Source organism: Canis lupus, chromosome 28 (assembly GCF_011100685.1).
Source record: "Canis lupus familiaris isolate Mischka breed German Shepherd chromosome 28, alternate assembly UU_Cfam_GSD_1.0, whole genome shotgun sequence".
NCBI lineage: Eukaryota > Metazoa > Chordata > Mammalia > Carnivora > Canidae > Canis > Canis lupus.
Window position 1 is genome coordinate 8257219 of NC_049249.1, and position 19640 is coordinate 8276858.

Below are 19640 nucleotides of genomic sequence, written 5' to 3' on the forward strand. Positions count from 1 at the left end.
GAGAGGTGTGTTATGAATAACAAGATGCTGGGATGCCTGGGTGGCTCAGCGGTTGAGCTTCTGCCTTTGGCTCAGGGTGTCATCCTGGAGTCCTGGGATCAAATCTCATATTAGGCTCCTGGCATGGAACCTGCTTCTCCCTCTGCCTGTGTCTCTGCCCCTCTCTGTGTCTCTCATGAATAAATAAATAGAATCTTTAAACACACACACACACACACACACACACACACACACAAGATCCTTATTACACCTTTATGGCTCTGAAGCTATTTTAGGAACTAAGGACAAGAGACCAACTATTATGACAAAAATTGCTCCCGTTGCTCTTGTCACTCAGGAAATTCCAAGGGTTTTGAGAGCTGTGAGCCCAGAACCATGGATGAAGAGCAAATAAATATGTGAATGACCAAATATATATTTCCTGTAAATCACAATATTGCAGGAACTCTTCAAACACTCTGCACATCTAAATCTTTTTTTTTTAAAGATTTTATTTATTTATTCATGAAAGACACACACAGAGAGAGAGAGAGAGAGAGAGAGAGAGAGGCAGAGACACAGGCAGAGGGAGAAGCAGGCTCCATGCAGGGGAGCCCGATGTGGGACTTGATCCCAGGTCTCCAGGATCACGAAGGCAGGCGCCAAACTGCTGAGCCACCCAGGCATCCCCAGCACATCTAAATCTTACAAATAAATGTAGTTGTGAAACTGCACTTGATGTCTAGATGTTTGGAGAAGCTTTTTGGTTCTTGTTTCATAATCATGGTCTATGACCCTCACCACACTTCTCTACAATTTACCCACTAAAATATCACCACCACCACCACCACCACCACCACCACCAACAACAACAACAAAATCAGTTTCATATATTTTTATAAGCAGCTTTAAATTCTTTTTAATACAAGGCAAAAGTATATGTTAACCAAGTCAGAATTGAGGTGGCTATCTGTTCCAGTTTGCCTACAATAATCCCAGTTTATGCCTAGTGCCCTGCATTATTTTTGAAAGAGCTCCTTTTACCCTTAAAAAGGGGGGGGGGTTCCAGTTTAGAGGATAAATTATATGTTCACCTTATTAAAAATACACCTTGATTTTCCAATAAAGTGCTTTTCAGGTGACACTGTGCTTTTGCCCACATCATTGGACTCGATCAACACAACTCTGCAAAACAGGAAGGGAAATATTTTATCTCTGTTCATTAAATGAAGTAACCAAGACTTCAAGTAGTAGGTGGTGACCGTCTGAGGTCACATACTTAAGGACAGAATCAGAGGCAGAACCCAGGATTCCTGACTTCAAGTCCAGTATTTTTTGGCTGTCGACCATTCCACAAATATCTGAGTAAAGACAAACTTCACTCTCCTGGTTGGTAAATCCGCTTGCACTTGGACTTAGAACATTTTAGGCAGGTTCATCCCTTCCAAGACACTGTCCTTTCACATTTAAAGCAAGCAGAGATGAAAGAAGACTTACATAAAGAGCCCATTAGTGAATTCTAGGGATCCTGGGGCCAAATGACCTATGTTTTTTACTTTACTGGGTGCAATTACATCAGGTTATTGCAATCTTACATCTAACCAAATTAGGATGTCTCAGTTAACAACAACAACAAAAAAAAAAAAAAAAAAAAACAAGAAAAAAATCAATAATGAATGCCTACTAAGAACACATAAATGGGTCCTGCCCCAGTCTTACAGATGTATTTTCCCTATGGTTATGTGCTAACCTTTTTTTTTTTTTTTAACCTAAAGCCAGTAAAATTCTACCTTCCTTGGATAACTGGCAAGGAGACAAAGGCAGGCAGTGTTTGCAAGGGGTCCAGGGCATCCGAGAGGTGCTGAGGCCGCCGCCACACCATTCACTACACGCACACGGTCCTGCCCTCCGGTGCCTGCCCCCGGAGGAGGCCACAGGGCTCCCAGGCGTCCCTCCCTCTCCCTGCAACGGCAGGAAGGGCTCTGCGGCGCCTGGGGAAGGAGGACTGCGAGCTGCCGGCCGGCGGAGCTAGACCAGAGCCGAGGGGAGGACGCCCGCGGCCCGCGGGGGGCGCCGGCGCAGACCCGGGGGTCCGGGCGGCCGCGCGGGAGGCGACCGGCGCCCGAGGTACGAGGACGGCGGGGGAGCGGCGCGGTCCCGGCGGGGAGGAGGCCGCGCGCATGCGCCCCGCCCCGCCCCGCGCCGGCCGGAAGAGCCGGGCCGCCGAGCCGCTGCTCGCCACGCCGGGCGCCACGGCGCAGGGGAGAGCGCCCGCCGCGCGATGCGGCCCCTGGACGGCGCCGGGGCCGCCGAGGTGCCCGAGCCCGGGCTGCGGCCGGCGGACGACGCGCCGCGGGGAGCGGCGGAGGAGCCCGCGGCGGCCGAGGCAGCGGGGACGCCCGGCCCCGGCCGCCGCTGGCTGTGCGGCTCCTCGCCGTGCGGCTGGTGCGCGCCGCCGGGTGAGTGGGTGCAGACCCGGGCGCGGGTCTCGGGTCTCGCCGGGCGGGGGGGGTCCCCGCAGCCGCGGGCGGGGGGCGCAGGGAGGACCGCGCCGCGTCCCTCCCCGGCTCCCCGGGGAGACGCTCGAGCCCTCCCCTTGGGGTCTGCGGAGCCGAACCCCTCACGGCTCCGCGCGCGGACACCGGAGAAAGTTTCTGGTTGTGTTTGGAGCCCCTGGGGACTCCGGAACTGGCGTGGAAGTAAGGCGTTGCGGGGGCACCGCGGGGCCAGGTTGCAGCGTGCGCGCCCTGCCGGAGGTCGGAGGCCGGAGGCCGGAGGCGCGGGGTCCCGAGAGGCCACCGAGCCGGCCGCGGCTGGGAGGGAGCGGCGCCGAGCGGCGGTGCGGGCGGCGGGCCGGGTCCTGCCACGGGAAGTCGGAAAGCACAGAGCGGGGGCGCCTGGGGGCTCGGTCGGTTGAGCGTGGGGCTCTCGATCTCCGCCCGGTTCTCCATCTCAGGGTCCTGAGTTCAAGCCATGGAGCCTACTTGATTAAAAAAAAAAGCATAGAGTCTAGAAAATGCTTGCCTTTAAAGTCTGAGACTCTTGGGAAGGCAGAGTTGAGTGGGAAACCACCTGGGTCTTGAACTTTCGGTGTTAGGACTTTTTTGTTTTTGTGATTTTTACAGTATCTTTATTCATAACACCTCACACTGAGCTAAGCCAAAAGTCCATTCATAATATAACGAATATTTTGTGATTTTTTTTCTATTTTTTTAAAAAATATTTTATTTATGTATTTATTCACGAGAAACAGAGAGAGAGAGAGAGAGAGGCAGAGACACAGGCAGAGGGAGAAGCAGGCTCCATGCAGGGAGCCTGACGTGGGACTCGATCCCGGGTCTCCAGGGTCATGCCCTGGGCTGAAGACGGCGCTAAACCGCTGAGCCACCCCGGCTGCCCTCTATTTTTAAAAATTTGAATCATTATATTATAGACCTGAAACAAACATGGGAGGACTAGGATTAGCATTAGTTGCTGATTAGGATTAGTTGGCTAAACAAGGCAGAGGCACAATATTACATACATTGTTAGGAGGTTCAGACCTGTCTCAAAAGCCAGGTCCCTGCGTAGAAACGCCCTGATCCTGTTCAGCCTCTTCCTTCCACAAATGAGGAAGGTGAGGGCTTGGGGGTGGGGGGAGGGCGAAGGGGGTTGCTTTGTTTTCCCCTAGATCTGGCAAGTAAGTATGAGTGAGACACAGCACAGGTGGGTGCTACAACAAAGTTCATGCTCTCAGCATGCCAGAGACCCAGGCCAAGGCCCTTTCTGCTGACCACAGTGCTCCTTTAAGCATATTCCTCCTTAAACTGCACCATCCACCTGGAGCATCTTCCTGAAAGAAGAGGAAATAGATCTCCTGTTGCAAGACAAAGTTACACCGTCTGCATCATCTCATTCTCTGAGTACCTCCTCTAAGTGTGACCCCAGATTTCTACACCTCCAACACAACCCCATTTGCTCCTTCTCCCTATTGATTATGAACTTCCCGTAATATAGGGAGACGAACCCCAGAGGATGATTCTTGCTCCATTTTTGTCCTAAATACTAACAAATGACCAGACTTCTGGTTATTTATGCATGACTGGTACCTCCAGAGCAGGGGTCACTCCAAGCTGTGTTGACCAGATGTGCAGCCCATGAAGAGGTGAATTTCTCACCTTATCAGTTTTTATGGCTGTCATTTGGTGAAATGCTGAGTCAGTCCATACAGACTCTTAAATGTTTCCGCTGTTTATGAGCCAAAGAGGAATACTGTGCACTCAGGCAGCACATGGCAATGTGATAACCCTGTCTTAAGCAACTGCACTTAAGAATCTTGCGGGGTATTTTAACTTAAAAGAAAGCATTTAACTTCAAGGAATAACAGTAAGACTTAGTAATAGTGATTGTGAGATTATGAGATAATATTCTGAAAACAGAATTGCTTTAACACTTTAAATCACTGTACTGTTTGTTGTCATTGAACTTTGTGATGGTATCATTTTAACGGCTTAATCATGGTTATCTCAGGAAAGCTCATTTTCAGATTCAGGTTGAGACCCTTATCTGTTTTTCTGCCTTCTTGCTCCATTTTTGTCCTAAATACTAACAAATGACCAGACTTCTGGTTATTTATGCATGACTGGTACCTCCAGAGCAGGGGTCACTCCAAGCTGTGTTGACCAGATGTGCAGCCCATGAAGGGGTGAATTTCTCACCTTATCAGTTTTTATGGCTGTCATTTGGTGAAATGCTGAGTCAGTCCATACAGACTCTTAAATGTTTCCGCTGTTTATGAGCCAAAGAGGAATACTGTGCACTCAGGCAGCACATGGCAATGTGATAACCCTGTCTTAAGCAACTGCACTTAAGAATCTTGTGGGGTATTTTAACTTAAAAGAAAGCATTTAACTTCAAGGAATAACAGTAAGACTTAGTAATAGTGATTGTGAGATTATGAGATAATATTCTGAAAACAGAATTGCTTTAACACTTTAAATCACTGTACTGTTTGTTGTCATTGAACTTTGTGATGGTATCATTTTAACGGCTTAATCATGGTTATCTCAGGAAAGCTCATTTTCAGATTCAGGTTGAGACCCTTATCTGTTTTTCTGCCTTCTTGGATAAACTTCCCAGACATCATACAGCTATCTTAAGACATCTATTTATTTTTTTAAGGTACAGTGTGGATCTTAGACTGAGGCAAGAAGTTCTAGATTTGTGCCTCTTCTGCTCCTGAAAAGAGTTCTCTAGTGTAGCACTGGTTCTCAAGCTGGTAGAGCTTTTTACAGTTGCAGAGATTCTGTACCAGTGGGCTCAGGAACTGAAGTTTAAAAAGTTACTCAGTTGATTCTCATTCCCAGCCAGGGCTGTGAATCACCAGCTTAAAGCAGAGGATAGAGAAATGGAGCAATTTTTCAATTTTCTTCTAACTCAGGAAATTACACTGTGGCCACTTACTTAATTTGAATTTAGAGTTGCCAAATTATTAGCTATGCTTGTAGTGGAATATGATCATAGAAGCACATTACATAAGCAGATACCTCTTTGAATTATGCTACTTTCTTGTTCATCTCCACTGGCAGAAAGGAAATTATTCAGTAAGAGACGGGTCTGCCTGAGTAGAACCAGGCCACCCTCATAACAAATAATCAAGCTCAGCCATGCCTTGTAACAACAGCCATGTCCCGGTCAGCGATCATGGGCCTTAACGTGTTTATAGGCAAGAAAATATGTGAGTGTGGCAGTGTTTTAAGAGACAAAAGAAAATTAGAACCAGGGGTATAAAGTTAAGTTTTTAAAAGGTTAAATATCATGTGAAGTTACAATATTCCTGGAGAAAAATTTAAAAGTTTAGGTTGGAGAAGATCCTTGAAATATAGACCAGGGAGATGTTTTCTGTCCTGGATCTTCCTGTTCTGTCTGAGGTTGCAGGTTCTATGTATGAGTTGGATTTCTTTTAAGAAACTTTTAACTTATTTTATTTGGACCTGAACTCTGAAATTTCAGAAGCTGAACTCCGAGGCTGACCACAGCCAAGGCATGTATTTTGTGGCACTTAACTTAGAAGTCTTCTAAAGTTTCCTTCTCGTGGGCTGAGTATGTGCAGTTTGTTTCTGTGGTATCTGAGCACCTAGGTATTGAACAGAATGTGGAGGATTCTGGCACTTAAAAACATATAACCCTTGACATGACAACTGGTAGCTTTAAATGATTTTCTTTGACTAAAGAAAATCTGTTCTTTGAAGAAGAGGTAGAGGCCTCTGAGCACATGTACCTGCAACAGGAAGAGGTAGAGGCCTCTGAGCATACCCGCATCTTTTACTACAGAGGTCATGCTGTAGCATATGCCCCTGGGAAGATAGTGCATCATCATACATTGGTCCCAATTCACAAGTGTTTGTCACTTGTGGGCAAAGGTATCCAGCTAATATAAAGATGCTGAAATGTATTACCTGGTGTCTGCATTTATCAGAGAAGGGCGTTTTTCATAAACATGATTATGCAATATTGTTTCTATAGCTGAGTGACATGTTATAAATCCCCAGCCTGGAATGACAGTCCTAGTTTTACTACAAATGGCAGTGCCCAAACAATACACCCTTCCGTTTTGCTGTGCTCCTAACTGATAAGGACCAATAAATAGTGTTTCCTTCTTATTCTCCCCTTGTTTTTAATTTCAAAAAAGAAAAGAAAAAAAAAAACTAATATATTCCTTGGTGTGTCACCTCTCACCTCTCTTTTAGGGAGTTCTCTGCTTACTCTGTCCCTTTTTTGCTCCCCTTTGAATGACAAGGTTGGGGAGGGTATGAGATTGAAAATAGGTTCTTGTCGTAGGTAACTAAGATAGAGGAAGTGGCTAAACAAATGTTTAATGCTCATACAGTAAGTCATTAATGGATTGAATATATGATGCCCTAGAGAAAGAAGTTTCCTGGTTCAGATCTAGCCAAGAAGTTAGTGCTTAATGGCAGTTCTAACTTTTAAAACTATATTTTAAAGCACTTTGAGGTCAGAGAGGTGGTAGATATCCTAGCCCCTGCCCTCAAAGAGTTTGTGTTCTAAACGGAAACAAAATCATAAACCATGAAAAATAAAATATTTGATTAACAGTTCAAAATCACAAAACAGAGCCTTCCCAGATTATGCTGTCGCCAGTGGTGTTAGACTTGGCGTCTTTCCATGAAGTTCTCTCATATTCTTTCATTCAGCAAGTATTTAATCAAGGTCTTCTGTGTGCCAGCATAAACAAGACAGTGAGGTCCCAGCCTGGAAGAGTCCACAAGCTTGTGGGGGAAGTAAGATAATCAACAAGTAGCCATATGACACCGCTATAAACTGTTGTCCAGAAAGAATGTGTTCTTCATAAGGCCCGATTCACCAGTGAGATGATATAAATTATCACTCGGAAGCATTTTTCTCTAGCCATCTTGACAAGCGTTTCTTTATTTTTTTTTATTTTATTTATCTTTTTATTTATGATAGTCACACACAGAGAGAGAGAGGCAAAGACATAGGCAGAAGGAGAAGCAGGCTCCACGCACCGGGAGCCCGACGTGGGATTCGATCCCAGGTCTCCAGGATCGCGCCCTGGGCCAAAGGCAGGCGCTAAACCGCTGCGCCACCTAGGGATCCCTTGACAAGCGTTTCTTAAAGATTTCTCTCATTGTTTTGGCAAGCATTTTTACTTCTTTTTGACTTACAAGTGAGGGATGATTCTTGAGCCAAAGGAAAATCCATTTTATGGGGTAAAACTGCATTTCAAAGTTACAGGTTTAAATTGTTGCTTTCATCAATGATTCTTCATTCTTGGTGGGGAAATGGCTTGGGTCCAGAGAATGGATATGCTTAGGAGACAGTATTTGTAGCCTGTTAGCTATTAACACTGTTCCATTTTTCTCAATTCCTAAGTGAAAATAATAAAACATACACTTGGAAGCAAGGACTAACCAGAACTTAATCTTTTTCAGAAGCCAAGAAGAAAGCACCCTGTCCTGGACTTGGCTTGTTTTATACATTATTGTCTGCCTTCCTTTTCTCAGTGGGCTCTTTATTTGTTAAAAAAGTGCAAGACGTCCATGCTGTAGAAATTAGTGCATTCCGATGTGTGTTCCAAATGCTAGTCGTTATCCCTTGCTTAATATACAGAAAGTAAGTATTTCTTACCTGCAAAGTAGAAGGTATTAACAAATGTTTGTGAATCTTTTGACCTGCTTATTTATTCTATAGTGTCTGCTTTATCCCTCCCATAGATTTACCAGGTTCCTACATCCTTTGGCTCTGATTAATAAAAAGTCTCAAGGACCCACCCACAGAATATGCTCTCATAAGCACATACCACATGCCCAGCAAAGGAGGGGAAAGAGATTGTTGTCCTGCACTCTCCATTTTGAGAACAAAGCTTTCCTTGTACAATTCCCTCCATCTTTTACCACCCTTCCTTCTTTCCCTTGGCATACTAGTATTTAGAAGAAAAAAGTAAATGAGGAGAAGTGGTGGTGTCTCCTCATACCAGGGTTTCTTTCAGTAGAATGGGCTGCTCTGTTATCAGGGCATACAGAAGGTTACTGTAATAATATCTAGGTCTACCCCTAGGGTGATGTGGGAAAGGAAGAAGGTAATTTTGAGCAAGGCCTTTTAAAATTGTTTCATATTTAGTGTCCTCATCTGTGAACTGAGGGAATTATATACACCTTTGTTGCAAGGGCCAAATAAAATTTATTATAGATCAGAGCTCTTTGTATAGAATGTAACAGTATATGAAAACTATGTTCCCCATCCTTACTGTTCTCTCCCCACACAGCACCTCTTCCCCTTCCATATAGAATCCCTTCCCTTCCCTTTCCCAGGTTAAAATTATGCCTCTCTCACCCCATTATAACCTCTGCCCACTCCTTGTACTTAGAACCCCTGGAGGAGAGACCAGTTGGGTCCCTTGTGGATGTCTGGCTCTTTCACTCTTTGGGCAAAAAAATGCTTAAACCCTAAACTAAATGCTTCAGTCACATGCCACCAGTCTCCTTGTATCTATAACACAGTACAGATTCATTTCAAAGAGTTTCATTCCGTATCCTGAGGATTTGATGAAAAAGGTCAAAGAAAACTTACTAAGATTTATATTGTCAGAAATTTCTGTGTAAGTGTGGACAAGTCACAGTATTTTAGGAAATGATGGTAAGACTTCAGAAATTTCTAAGGTTGCAACAGACCACTGATGCTAACACAATTTTCTTCCCTATAATAAAAGAATTGGCAGTGAAAGGCAAAGAATTTTTTTAAATCTTAAGCACCAATCTGTTCTGACCCATTTTATGTTTCATTATAATGGAAGATGATATGGTATTCCAAGCATTTTCAAAGTGTGAGTCAAAGGTGACCCATACTTACATTTCTAACTCCAGATATCCAGGGGTCCTCATGTCAGGCCTACAGGCTACCCTACAGATAGATGTTCAGTGCTGGCATAGGTCAGCAGGCTGCACCTAGTCTGACACGTACCCATCACTTTGCTTGGTAAATATTTAAGTTTAAAAAAAAAATTTAGTAGCTTAACTCTTCCTGCAGAGAACAATGAAAAGTTGTCTCACATTCAATGGCAAAAATAAATTTTAGCATTGCTTCCACTTTTATGGAAAAACGCCTAAGTTTGGCAACACATACCAGCCATGACCAAATTTTCTTATGTAGGACAGCTCAGTCTTGAAATTACATTGATTATAAAAATTCCATGTTGTCAGTGTAGAAAATCAGGGGAAAATAAAGAAGAAAAATTACATATGAGTCCATTTTTAAGGTTTGCCCACAATTAACATTTCAGTACCTTTTTTGTCTTTTATGCAAGCGTATAAACATAGGGAAAAAATTCTATTTGCTGAATTATTGTACTATTTATGGAGTTCTCTTTTGCTATTTTTGCTTATACTGTGAACACTTCCATGTTTTTAGCTATACTTAGAAACCAGTATTTAAAGGTGTGGTTTATAGGTTTAAAGGTGTGGGCACTATTATAATTAATTTACTATTCCCTTATTTTTTGACAGTTAGGACTTCAAAAATAATGCTTAAGTAAGAACTGCAATATCAAAAAACAAATGGCAAGTTGGTTTAATGTGCGTTCCTCCGTTTGAATTTGCAGAACTGGGTTTATAGGCCCCAAAGGTCAGCGCATTTTCCTCTTTCTCCGAGGAGTTCTGGGCTCCACGGCCATGATCCTATTGTACTACGCTTTCCAGGCCACATCCCTCGCCGACGCCACGGTTATCACCTTTAGCACGCCCGTGTTCACGTCTATCTTTGCTTGGATATTTCTCAAGGAGAAATACAGCCCTTGGGATGCCCTCTTCACCGTCTTCACCATCACCGGCGTGATCCTTATCGTGCGGCCCCCGTTCCTGTTCGGCGCCGGCGCCAGCGCGGCGAGCGGGGACGGGGACTACTCCGTCCACCTGAAGGGCACGGTCGCCGCGGTCGCGCACGCCGTCTTCGCCGCCCTGACTCTGGTCATCCTCCGCAGGATGGGCAAGTCCGTGGACTACTTCCTGAGCATCTGGTATTACGTCATCCTCGGGCTGCTGGAGTGCGTCGTGGTCCTCTTCATCCTAGGGGAGTGGAGTTTGCCCTACTGCGGCTTGGACAGGCTGTTTCTCATCCTCATCGGCCTGTTTGGTTTGGGGGGTCAAGTGTTTCTCGCGAAAGCCATCCAGATAGAAAAGGCAGGGCCGGTGGCAATAATGAAGACTATGGATGTGGTCTTTGCTTTCATCTTGCAGATTATCTTCTTTAACGATGTGCCCACGTGGTGGACGGTGGGCGGGGCGCTGTGTGTCATCGCCAGCAGCTCGGGCGCCGCGATTCGGAAGTGGTGCCACGGCGCGCAGTGAGGCTCGGCTGGGCCGGGCGTGCGCAGCGTGGGCTCGCGTCCCGCACACCCCACGCGTGCGCACGCCAGAAGCAGCATTTCCCTCACTGATCATACTTAATAAGTTTCATAATTAAAGTGCCATTTCTGAATATGGGATGTCTTTAATGAGCTAAGAATTAGCCAGTCCGTGTGGTCTAGCGATTTTCTTTCTTTTTTTTTTTTTCCCTCAATGATGTGTTGGTTTGGGTTTGGGTTTTTTATTGTTCTTGGGGTGGCGTCGGTAAGAGGACAGATCATTTGTTGCAAAAAGCCCTGCAAAATGTTTTATGACTGGTGTATGTAATTTCTTTGAAGCATATTTTTGGTACTGATGGTACTGATAGAGGTGGGAGAAAATTTTAGAACCTCTTTTAACCAGTGTAGAGGCTAAGAAACTTATGGATAATAATGCTGCTATAATTGGTATTATTATGTTGGAAATTCATTTGAAACCTAATTCCACTTAGGAGGCCAAAGCTGAAACTTGGAAAAGGTGCCTACTTAATGGTGTTAATAATACAAATCAGCCTTATTTTCAAGGCTTTTATAATGATTATTATTCTTTTAACCCATATGAGTGCCTTTTCATTTTGATGCCAGAATTTTTTATATGTAAAGTTAAAAAACATTTTTGATCACCCCGTTTGACTGGTTTTCTGTTTCAGTGGCATTCATGATGGTAGTAGCTCTGTCATTCTGTAATTTTAAGTTGTCCTCTGTTTTTTTGAAACTGCACTACATTTTTCTTCACTTTCTAAGATTTCAGGTCTTTAAACCACAAGAGAAATCTTGGCATAACCAGTGTGCACATTTCCATCCTGAAGTATTTTCCCCTCACTAGAAATGTGATTTTCTATAACTTCTCTTTGAATTTATAGTATGATGCCAAATAAAATTTTCTCAGGATTTTATTAGGTTGAACCATATGAAATTGCTGAAATTTTACCATTTTAACTAACAAAAACCATAGTTTCTTATGGTTCACCCTAATAGATACCTCCCTTACCTTCTTTACACCAAATATTTAGAACACTGTGGCATATATTTTTTTAAAACAACTTTTTAAAAAATACGGTGATCCTCTTAAACTTATTTTTATAGTCTTTTTCCCTTATGGAATTATATATAATAGTGTTTCATGTTATTTGTTAAATGTAAAGACCTGTGAATCCATGGTTGATTGACTTTTGTAGTTGCTTGATTAGGAAAAAAAAAAAAAAATCACTGTTAAGTTCTAGTATATCAGTATGTTATTAAATGTCAATGCTGCACCATGACACTAACTTCATGAATTCAAACAACATTTTATATCTGGAACTTCATCAGGCCAATACTCTGCAGTTAAAGAGAGAATATAATATTTAAGAAAGCTTGGGAGGTTGATCGGGAAGTAGAGAGTACACACAAATGATTCTTTTTCACAATAAACCCTTTATTGGTGAAGCTATGATGGTTTCCAACTCTTACTGTCCAACCTAGCAACTGTTATTATCTTAAGCCTGTATATTGGAAAGATTATAGGCTTTCTCTCCCTTTCATCATAATTCTTCAAAGAAAGAACGAACTTGGCTTCTGAGGTTTATGCCTTGGTGAGAAAGGATCTTTTCTAGTAGTTTCAAGAGGAAATTTTTAGCTTGCTGATTTTCCCAAATGTTTCCCACCTGACAAATCCTAAATGAAATCTACTTAAGGGAGTCACACTATCATTATAATTTTAGCCTAACCCACAATTTTTGGATTTAGAGTTGCAGAAGCATCATTTTACAAGGATATTAGATAGTTACAAGACCAGAGCATTTTAGAGCTCAAAGGTTAGAAATCCTCTTGTAGGAACCGCACTGCATGGATAGGGATGCTGGGGAGGGGATCTGCCCAAGATGGGTTTCCATGGCCTTCTCCTCTCCCTTACTTCCACGATAAAGTATGGAAAGTAAATGACTGCTTAAGCTACCTAAGGTAAATTAACTCAGGGAACCCTCTCCTGGTTCTTTACCTTGCACAATAAAAGAACCTATGGAACATTGAGAGTTAAATCCCTTTGGGCCTGTACACTAGAGACATGTTTTATTTCAACAGTGTGGTTTAAGTACTTGAATGTCACAATATATGACCAAGGTTGGAGAAAATGTTTCTTCTCTCAACTTTTACAGGGTGTCATTCTTAAACACTTTTATATAATGTCCAAGGTATATACAAGGATGTGTATTGTAACAATTATAAGTGTATATTTTACAAAGATTGTAGTTTATATCTTGAAAATATTTTTGTAAATTGTTTTTATTATTTAAATACTAATAAAGTTAATATCGAAGAAGGCTACATGTTGGTTTTTATGATTATAGTAAATGTGCTCACTGACTTATTTCCTTTTTCATCCATGTGCTTCAAAATTCATTTTATAAAGGATATTGATCTCTGAATGACTATTCAGCTGTGATGTAATCTCAAATTTCAATCTGTTTTTTTGTTTCCTTGGTACTGTTATATCCAATCTAATATCTCTAAAATAAAGACCCTAACCTTCCTTTCCAGTAAGGCCTTCATCATTGTGGACTCCCAGAGCTTGGAGTAGCTTTGAACCCATACTTTTATTTCCATAGCTAATATGTCACTAAGTCCTGGAGTGTCTGTCTTCTTATTGTCTCATGGATTCATTCTTTCCTTGCCATTTCCACTGCTACCATCTTAGTCCAAGACTGACCACCTCATGGCTGAATTATAACAATTATAACAATATTCTAATGGGTTACCTACTGCTTGACTCTCTTCCACTCAGATCCTTGTCTCACTGCCAGATGGACCTTCCTAAAGCCCTGCTCTCATTGTTAACTTTGGTTCTCATAAAACCAGAATGATGCCATATCACGTACCACATCTCATCCAAATTATTTTTCTGGCCCTACTCCAGATTTTCCAACCTGATTTCCCATGTCCCAACACAAATCCATACTCTCATCAATCTTTCCACGGACTCCCACATTTGCCAAGGGATTCCTTCCTATGTCTCCCCTGCTACCTTTGCCTTCTCTTTGTCCTCTAAACCTCCTAGCCTCCAGGGCAGCCCTGGTGGCGTGGCGGTTTAGCGCCGCCTGCAGGCTGGGGTGTGATCCTGGAAATCCGGGATAGAGTCCTGCATGGGACTCCCCGCGTGGGGCTCCCCGCGTGGGGCTCCCTGCATGGAGCCTGCCTCTCTCTTTCTCTGTGTGTCTCTATGAATGAATGAATGAATGAATGAATGAATAAATAAATAAATAAATAATAAATAATAAATAAACCTCCTAGCCTCCAAAGGCTCAGCTTGAGATTTTGTTTCTTCTGCTGCTTCCAGCTTCTGCCACCCACACTTGCCCACTCTGACAGAGTGGATACGGCACTGGAATAGGAAGGAGTCTAAAGATAAGAGTGTGGTTGTGTCACTTTCCAGATGACTTAGTCACAATGTATCTCAGCCTGTCCTCATTTGTTAAATAGAATATTACTTGCCAACCCATGTTCCAAAGGAGTGCCACAGAAGGACTTGCAGACCACAAAGGAAGATAACACTACCGTATCAAACTGCAGTTAGAGGTTAACATTCTCCTCTTAAAAATTATGTCCAGTTCTGGGTCCTTCGTTCTGAGCAGTTTCGCGAGGACTGCAGGAATCGTCTAAAGGATTTCAAACCTCATTTGACTTCTTCCTGCCAGAACACAATTCCACTGTTAAGTTCCTGGCTGATCTGCCCACATGGGTACCAAGGGTCACCAGTCTTATGCATAGGTGTTGCCACTTTTCCAAAAGTTCTGGCTTTGGCTCTAATCCTGTGTATTATACTTGAATCTGGCTGGGGAATGATCCTGATTTTTTGTGTTTCCCATGCACTACTCTCTGTACTCAGTATGGCTTTTTTAGCCCTTATCTGTTCACTCAGTAAGCACAATTAGTCTCTTAAGGGTAATCTGGTGGTAAGAGCCAGATGTCTTTATGTAACATATTGGCCTCTGATGTAGGTGTATGGAGCTGTGGTCAGTACTGGGCATAGGATTTGATTCTTAGGGTGTAGGTTGGGCACATGAAGCCTGGGCACTACCCCAAGCACACCATCATATGGTCTCTTTGGTCTAAGAATTCACTTAGAATTCTTCAGGCTGCCCTAACAGGGACTCTCTGATCCACAAAGACCTATCCAAGTTTTAGCCTATTTGAACACAAGGTTTGGAGAAGCTGGATTTGGAAAACCAATTCACAGACAGCCTGTGAAAACTGGTGCTGCCTGTCTTCTAGAAATTGGGGTGAGGCTTTATAGAAAGAAGGAGGGTAAGGAGAAGACATATCTAATGTCAAGGCAGGGCAGAAAATGTTGCATCATAGAAGTCCAGTCCACAAGAAATATTCCACTGGGTTGCATCAGGTACCATGCTAGCTATCATCTTTTAAGCCAGATTTTTAACAATATAAAAGAATGATATTCTCACTATATTTTTAAATAGTTATTTTTCATAACTATTATTTATGTTAACATTATGTAACATTTTAATACATTTTTTTTGTTTTGCTTTCAAATCTAAATATCTATATATAACCCACTTAACAGAAGCTCTTTGGAGTTCTCAATAATATTTAAGAAAGTAAAGGAATACAAAACCAAAAAGTTCCCAAGCTGCAGATTTAATGTATAGAATTCTCAAATTTGAAAACTTAAAAGCAATGATTGAGCCCACTATCAAATCTATCAACTTTTTCATTTCAAACCTGACAGTTTGAAAGGCAGGTAAATAACAATTTCTAAATTAGAAACATTTTTAATGTGATGTTCCATTTTAGAATTATGAGTTACACAACCCTAAATCTACATAAGAGATCCAAATTATCTACCCGACAGAGAGCAAAGGAACAACAAGAAATCCAAGTGGCCTATGCTCATAGGGTCATATCAAGTTGTCTTTGTTGCTTCCTATGTATGTGTCTTAGCTCCTTTGTACAAGCATTTTAGAAAAGTCAGAAGACTTTGATACTTGGCAGGTAAGTATGTATATTGGTACAACTTCTATGAAGGGCAATTTGGCAGTATCTATCAATTTACAAATGAACATACTTTTTCACCCAGAAATTCCATAATTCCATTTCAAGAATTTATCATACATATATATATATATATAGTATCATATATATATACTTATTGTAAAATAAAATGTACAAGTTTATTCATTGCAGCATTACTTGTAATACAAAAAAATAGAGCTAGTCTGATGGTAATGGTAATGAGTTAAATGACTAAACAAGTAATGGTACTGAAAGGGAGGAAGAAATTTTCCTCTGTCCAAGGTTCTTCTAGCTGGACTAATAACTAAATTTACATAAGATAGATTAATGGAAGAAAAAAAACCTCACAAAGTTTTATTACATGTGCACAGAGTCCAATAATGAAATTGAGACCTAAAGAAATGACCAAGGCAGGCAGTTTTAATACTTTTTAGACAAAGAGACAATGAATCTATGAGGAATTGACAGGACAAAAATAACTTTGGGAGCTTCAGTAATTAAAAAATTCTAAACAGTATTTGGGCTTAATAAATCAGTAAAAAGTAACAAGAGTCATTTATACAGCCTTCTTGGCTCTAAATTTCCATCTCTGGTGATAAAGATATCTCTACTTCTTCATACAGGGAGAGCACCTTTCACTTGGGAGATTTCTTTACTGCTTTCAGGGGGACAGAAAAGGGCCTGAATGTTCTTGCACAGGCTGTGTCTTAAGTAACTTTTATTTAAAATATTTGATATGCCAAAGTGACATATTTGGGGTGGACTGCCCTTGGTCCTTACGATACATACATAAAATGAAATACACAATAAAAATAAATTAAGGAAGAGCAAGGAAGCTTTCTTCGTATGAGTGTGGAGTAATCTTCAAGATTATTAAGTAAAAAAGCCAGATCCAGATAGTAATACAGCATAGTATGTATTCATTTATGTAAAAAGAGGGTAAACAGGATATTCCAAGAGGATATACAAGGAACCAGTAACATTGGTTGCCTTTAGGGAAAAGAATTTAGTGGCTGAACGAGTGGAAAGGAGACTTTTAATTAAATTCCCTTTTATACCTTTGAAATTCTGAACCATGTATATATGTGACCTAGTCAAAAAACAAAATAAAATATAAACTGGTGAAACAACAACAAAAAATGACTTGTAGAAAGGAAGGGAGAAAAGAAAGGAAGGGGTAAAATAGAGATAATAGAGATATCCATATACATATGCATAGAGAAATGTTTACTGCTTTAATCTGAGCCATCACTGTGGTTCACCATTACTGACTTCCTTTTGCCTCATTCAGCCCACGAATTAAATTCCCACATGCTCCATGACTGAAGAAAATATAAAAGGAAAACCTGAATTTCAGCTTAATAAAATCTATCTTCCAAGATCCCAGAAAGCATTGCCCAGCCCTGAGCCAAATATCTATCTTTCCATAGCACCAGAACCATTTTTACAGGGAAAGGAAACTAACATTTACTAAATATGTCCCATCCAGGCCAGGAGCTTCTTGATTTCTGTCTCATTCAGTCCTTGCCAACTCTGGGAGATGGGCTGAATAGAAAACTGAAGTTCAAAGAAATTGAATAGGGTCAACCTACCTAGTAAAGTCTAGTGCTCTCACTTGTAAATGGTGAAGTTGGCCACTACCCTAGGTCTGCCTGACCACAAAGATTTGATCTTTCCAATTCCCCATGTCACCTCCCTAGCTGGCATAGAATGCACACTAGGGAGTCACTGTAGCATTTGTCACTGTGGTGAAAAGATTGTTTCTTGACTTTGGGATTTGAAGATATGTATGCCCTCTTCGTCTCTCCTTTCCCATGCATGTAGCAAGAGCTGAATGTGAAAGAATAGAAGGTGACAACACTGCTTATATTTTAGTTTTATTTCTTTCAATCTATCAATATTTATTGAGCAGTAGCCATATACAATCACAATCAAAGCAGGGAAACATCAAATATTGTCAAGTATTGCTTTCAAAATGTTCAAAACTGGATGCAAACATGACATACACACACTATAATAATCCATACATATGTGCTGCAATGAGAACCTCGAAATAAGATAGTCTCCTAAGGTGACAAATCAAGGAAAAACAAAGAACAAAGGTCACCTAAAGATACAGAATTGAATTTTGGGTCAGCCACATTTAGCCATAATTTACCTAGATGTACTAAAAACATTTCTAAAGATATAATGTACCAATTGGAATAAGGGTTGGCCAGGCTTGGAAACAGGAAAGAAGGGTGGTTACATCAGGTATGTTCCCATTGTAGAGATGGGCTGCACCAAGATGGTGAGTTCCTAGTTTTTCTCCTTAAAGTGCTCCCAGTAGCTAAGAAGGGTCTAGAGGCATAATCACAGAGGTATCACCACAATCACAATGCAATAACAATAATCACTACCCTTTATTGTATCCTTCATGTATCAACTACTCTCCTAACTGCTTTTTGTACTCAGGATCATTAAGTCCTTGCAACTCTATAAGGAAGGCTTTTTATTGTCTTCATTTCATCCTGGAGGAAATAGAGGCTTGAAGAAGTTACATGACATGTCCAAGTTAAGTGACTTGTCTACTTGCTAATAAGAGTTGGAACTTGGGTCTTAAAACCCTGGTCTGTTAAACTCCAAGTTTACATTCTGGACTCTGCTCCTCTACCGCTCACCCTAAGCCTGAAGCCATGCTTAAAAAAAAAAAAAAAAAATCCCAAGTTTTATGTGCCCCCTGGCACACTGTAGAGTAGCTCAAGGGACTCTTCAACTCTATTTTAGGAAACATGGCCAATGATTATGCAGTTAAGTCCTCATGCTACTGAAAACTAGAACTATAAAATCACAACCCTTATTCTTTCTATATCCATGTTATCAGTATCTATGCAATTATAATTTGGCTTCTCATATACTTTAAATGCAGAGGATAATGGATTAAGCAAAAGATTAAGCCCTTGGTTCCCTAAACTGTTGTATTTCTCATTGTATACTAGTAAAATTGGCATTGTTCCACTTATTGGTCTCCATATACTTAGTCATTGTGACTCTTCCCAGAGGGATATATTGCTATTCCCAGCATCCCTCATCCCTTTTCTTCTAAGCTATTACTCCTATATTACACAGGGTAATTATGCTAGCTCATATAACAACCCCCAAATCTCAGGTATGTGCCAATAGAGTTTTATTTCTTAATTATATCACAATCTGATTAAGTTACAAGTTATAAGCTCTCTGTAGTTTCTCCTTTAAGCAGTGACTCAGGCTTCCAGGCTCCTGCCATCCTAAAGTCCTAACTTCTTAAACATGTAACCTCTAAGCTTGCTGCAGATTTCATTACCACATGAACTTGCATATGCGGAACATCACTTACACCTAAATCTTACTGACCTTAACCTAACTGAAAAGGAAGGTAGGAAATAAGGTTTTCATCTGGTTCCAGGAAGAGGAAAAGAAAATAGAACTTGGTGAACATATAACAGTATCTGTACTGCAACCCCATCCCTTTGGAGAACCACCCAAACCTAATTCCATATAGTTCTAGTGGAACTGGCAATACAGAATCTCATCAACAATAATGGCCTAAGGAGTGGGTGGGCCTATGACCTGAATGCAACAAAGTCAAGTTTCTCTCTCCTGATCATTTGAACATTAAGCAGAGTCACCAGAGCAGAAGAAGGGACATAGTTGAGTTGTCTGACAGCAGTGTTCAGTGAGGTGGGCCTTGGGTGCTGGCTGCCAAGAGGTGTCCAATTCTTTAGTCAAGTCTGTGAGC

The 19640-nt window shown here is 41.6% G+C and overlaps 1 protein-coding gene across 1 annotated transcript; it reads left to right on the top strand.

Annotated features, from left to right (window-relative positions):
* Positions 1-2260: 2260 nt before the first annotated feature.
* SLC35G1 (solute carrier family 35 member G1) lies at positions 2261-13180 on the top strand. The gene is made up of 3 exons (XM_038578230.1): positions 2261-2438; positions 7932-8112; positions 10097-13180. Exons 1-3 carry the CDS (start codon positions 2261-2263, stop codon positions 10839-10841), a joined length of 1104 nt encoding a protein of 367 aa, XP_038434158.1. The 3' UTR covers positions 10842-13180.
* Positions 13181-19640: the final 6460 nt, after the last annotated feature.

Bases quoted from the DNA above. Each gene is read 5' to 3' on its own strand.
- SLC35G1 (XM_038578230.1), top strand. From the start codon at position 2,261: ATGCGGCCCCTGGACGGCGCCGGGGCCGCCGAGGTGCCCGAGCCCGGG. The intron at 2,439-7,931 runs GTGAGTGGGTGC...AATCTTTTTCAG, and splicing joins CGGCTGGTGCGCGCCGCCGG to AAGCCAAGAAGAAAGCACCC. The intron at 8,113-10,096 runs GTAAGTATTTCT...TTGAATTTGCAG, and splicing joins CCTTGCTTAATATACAGAAA to AACTGGGTTTATAGGCCCCA.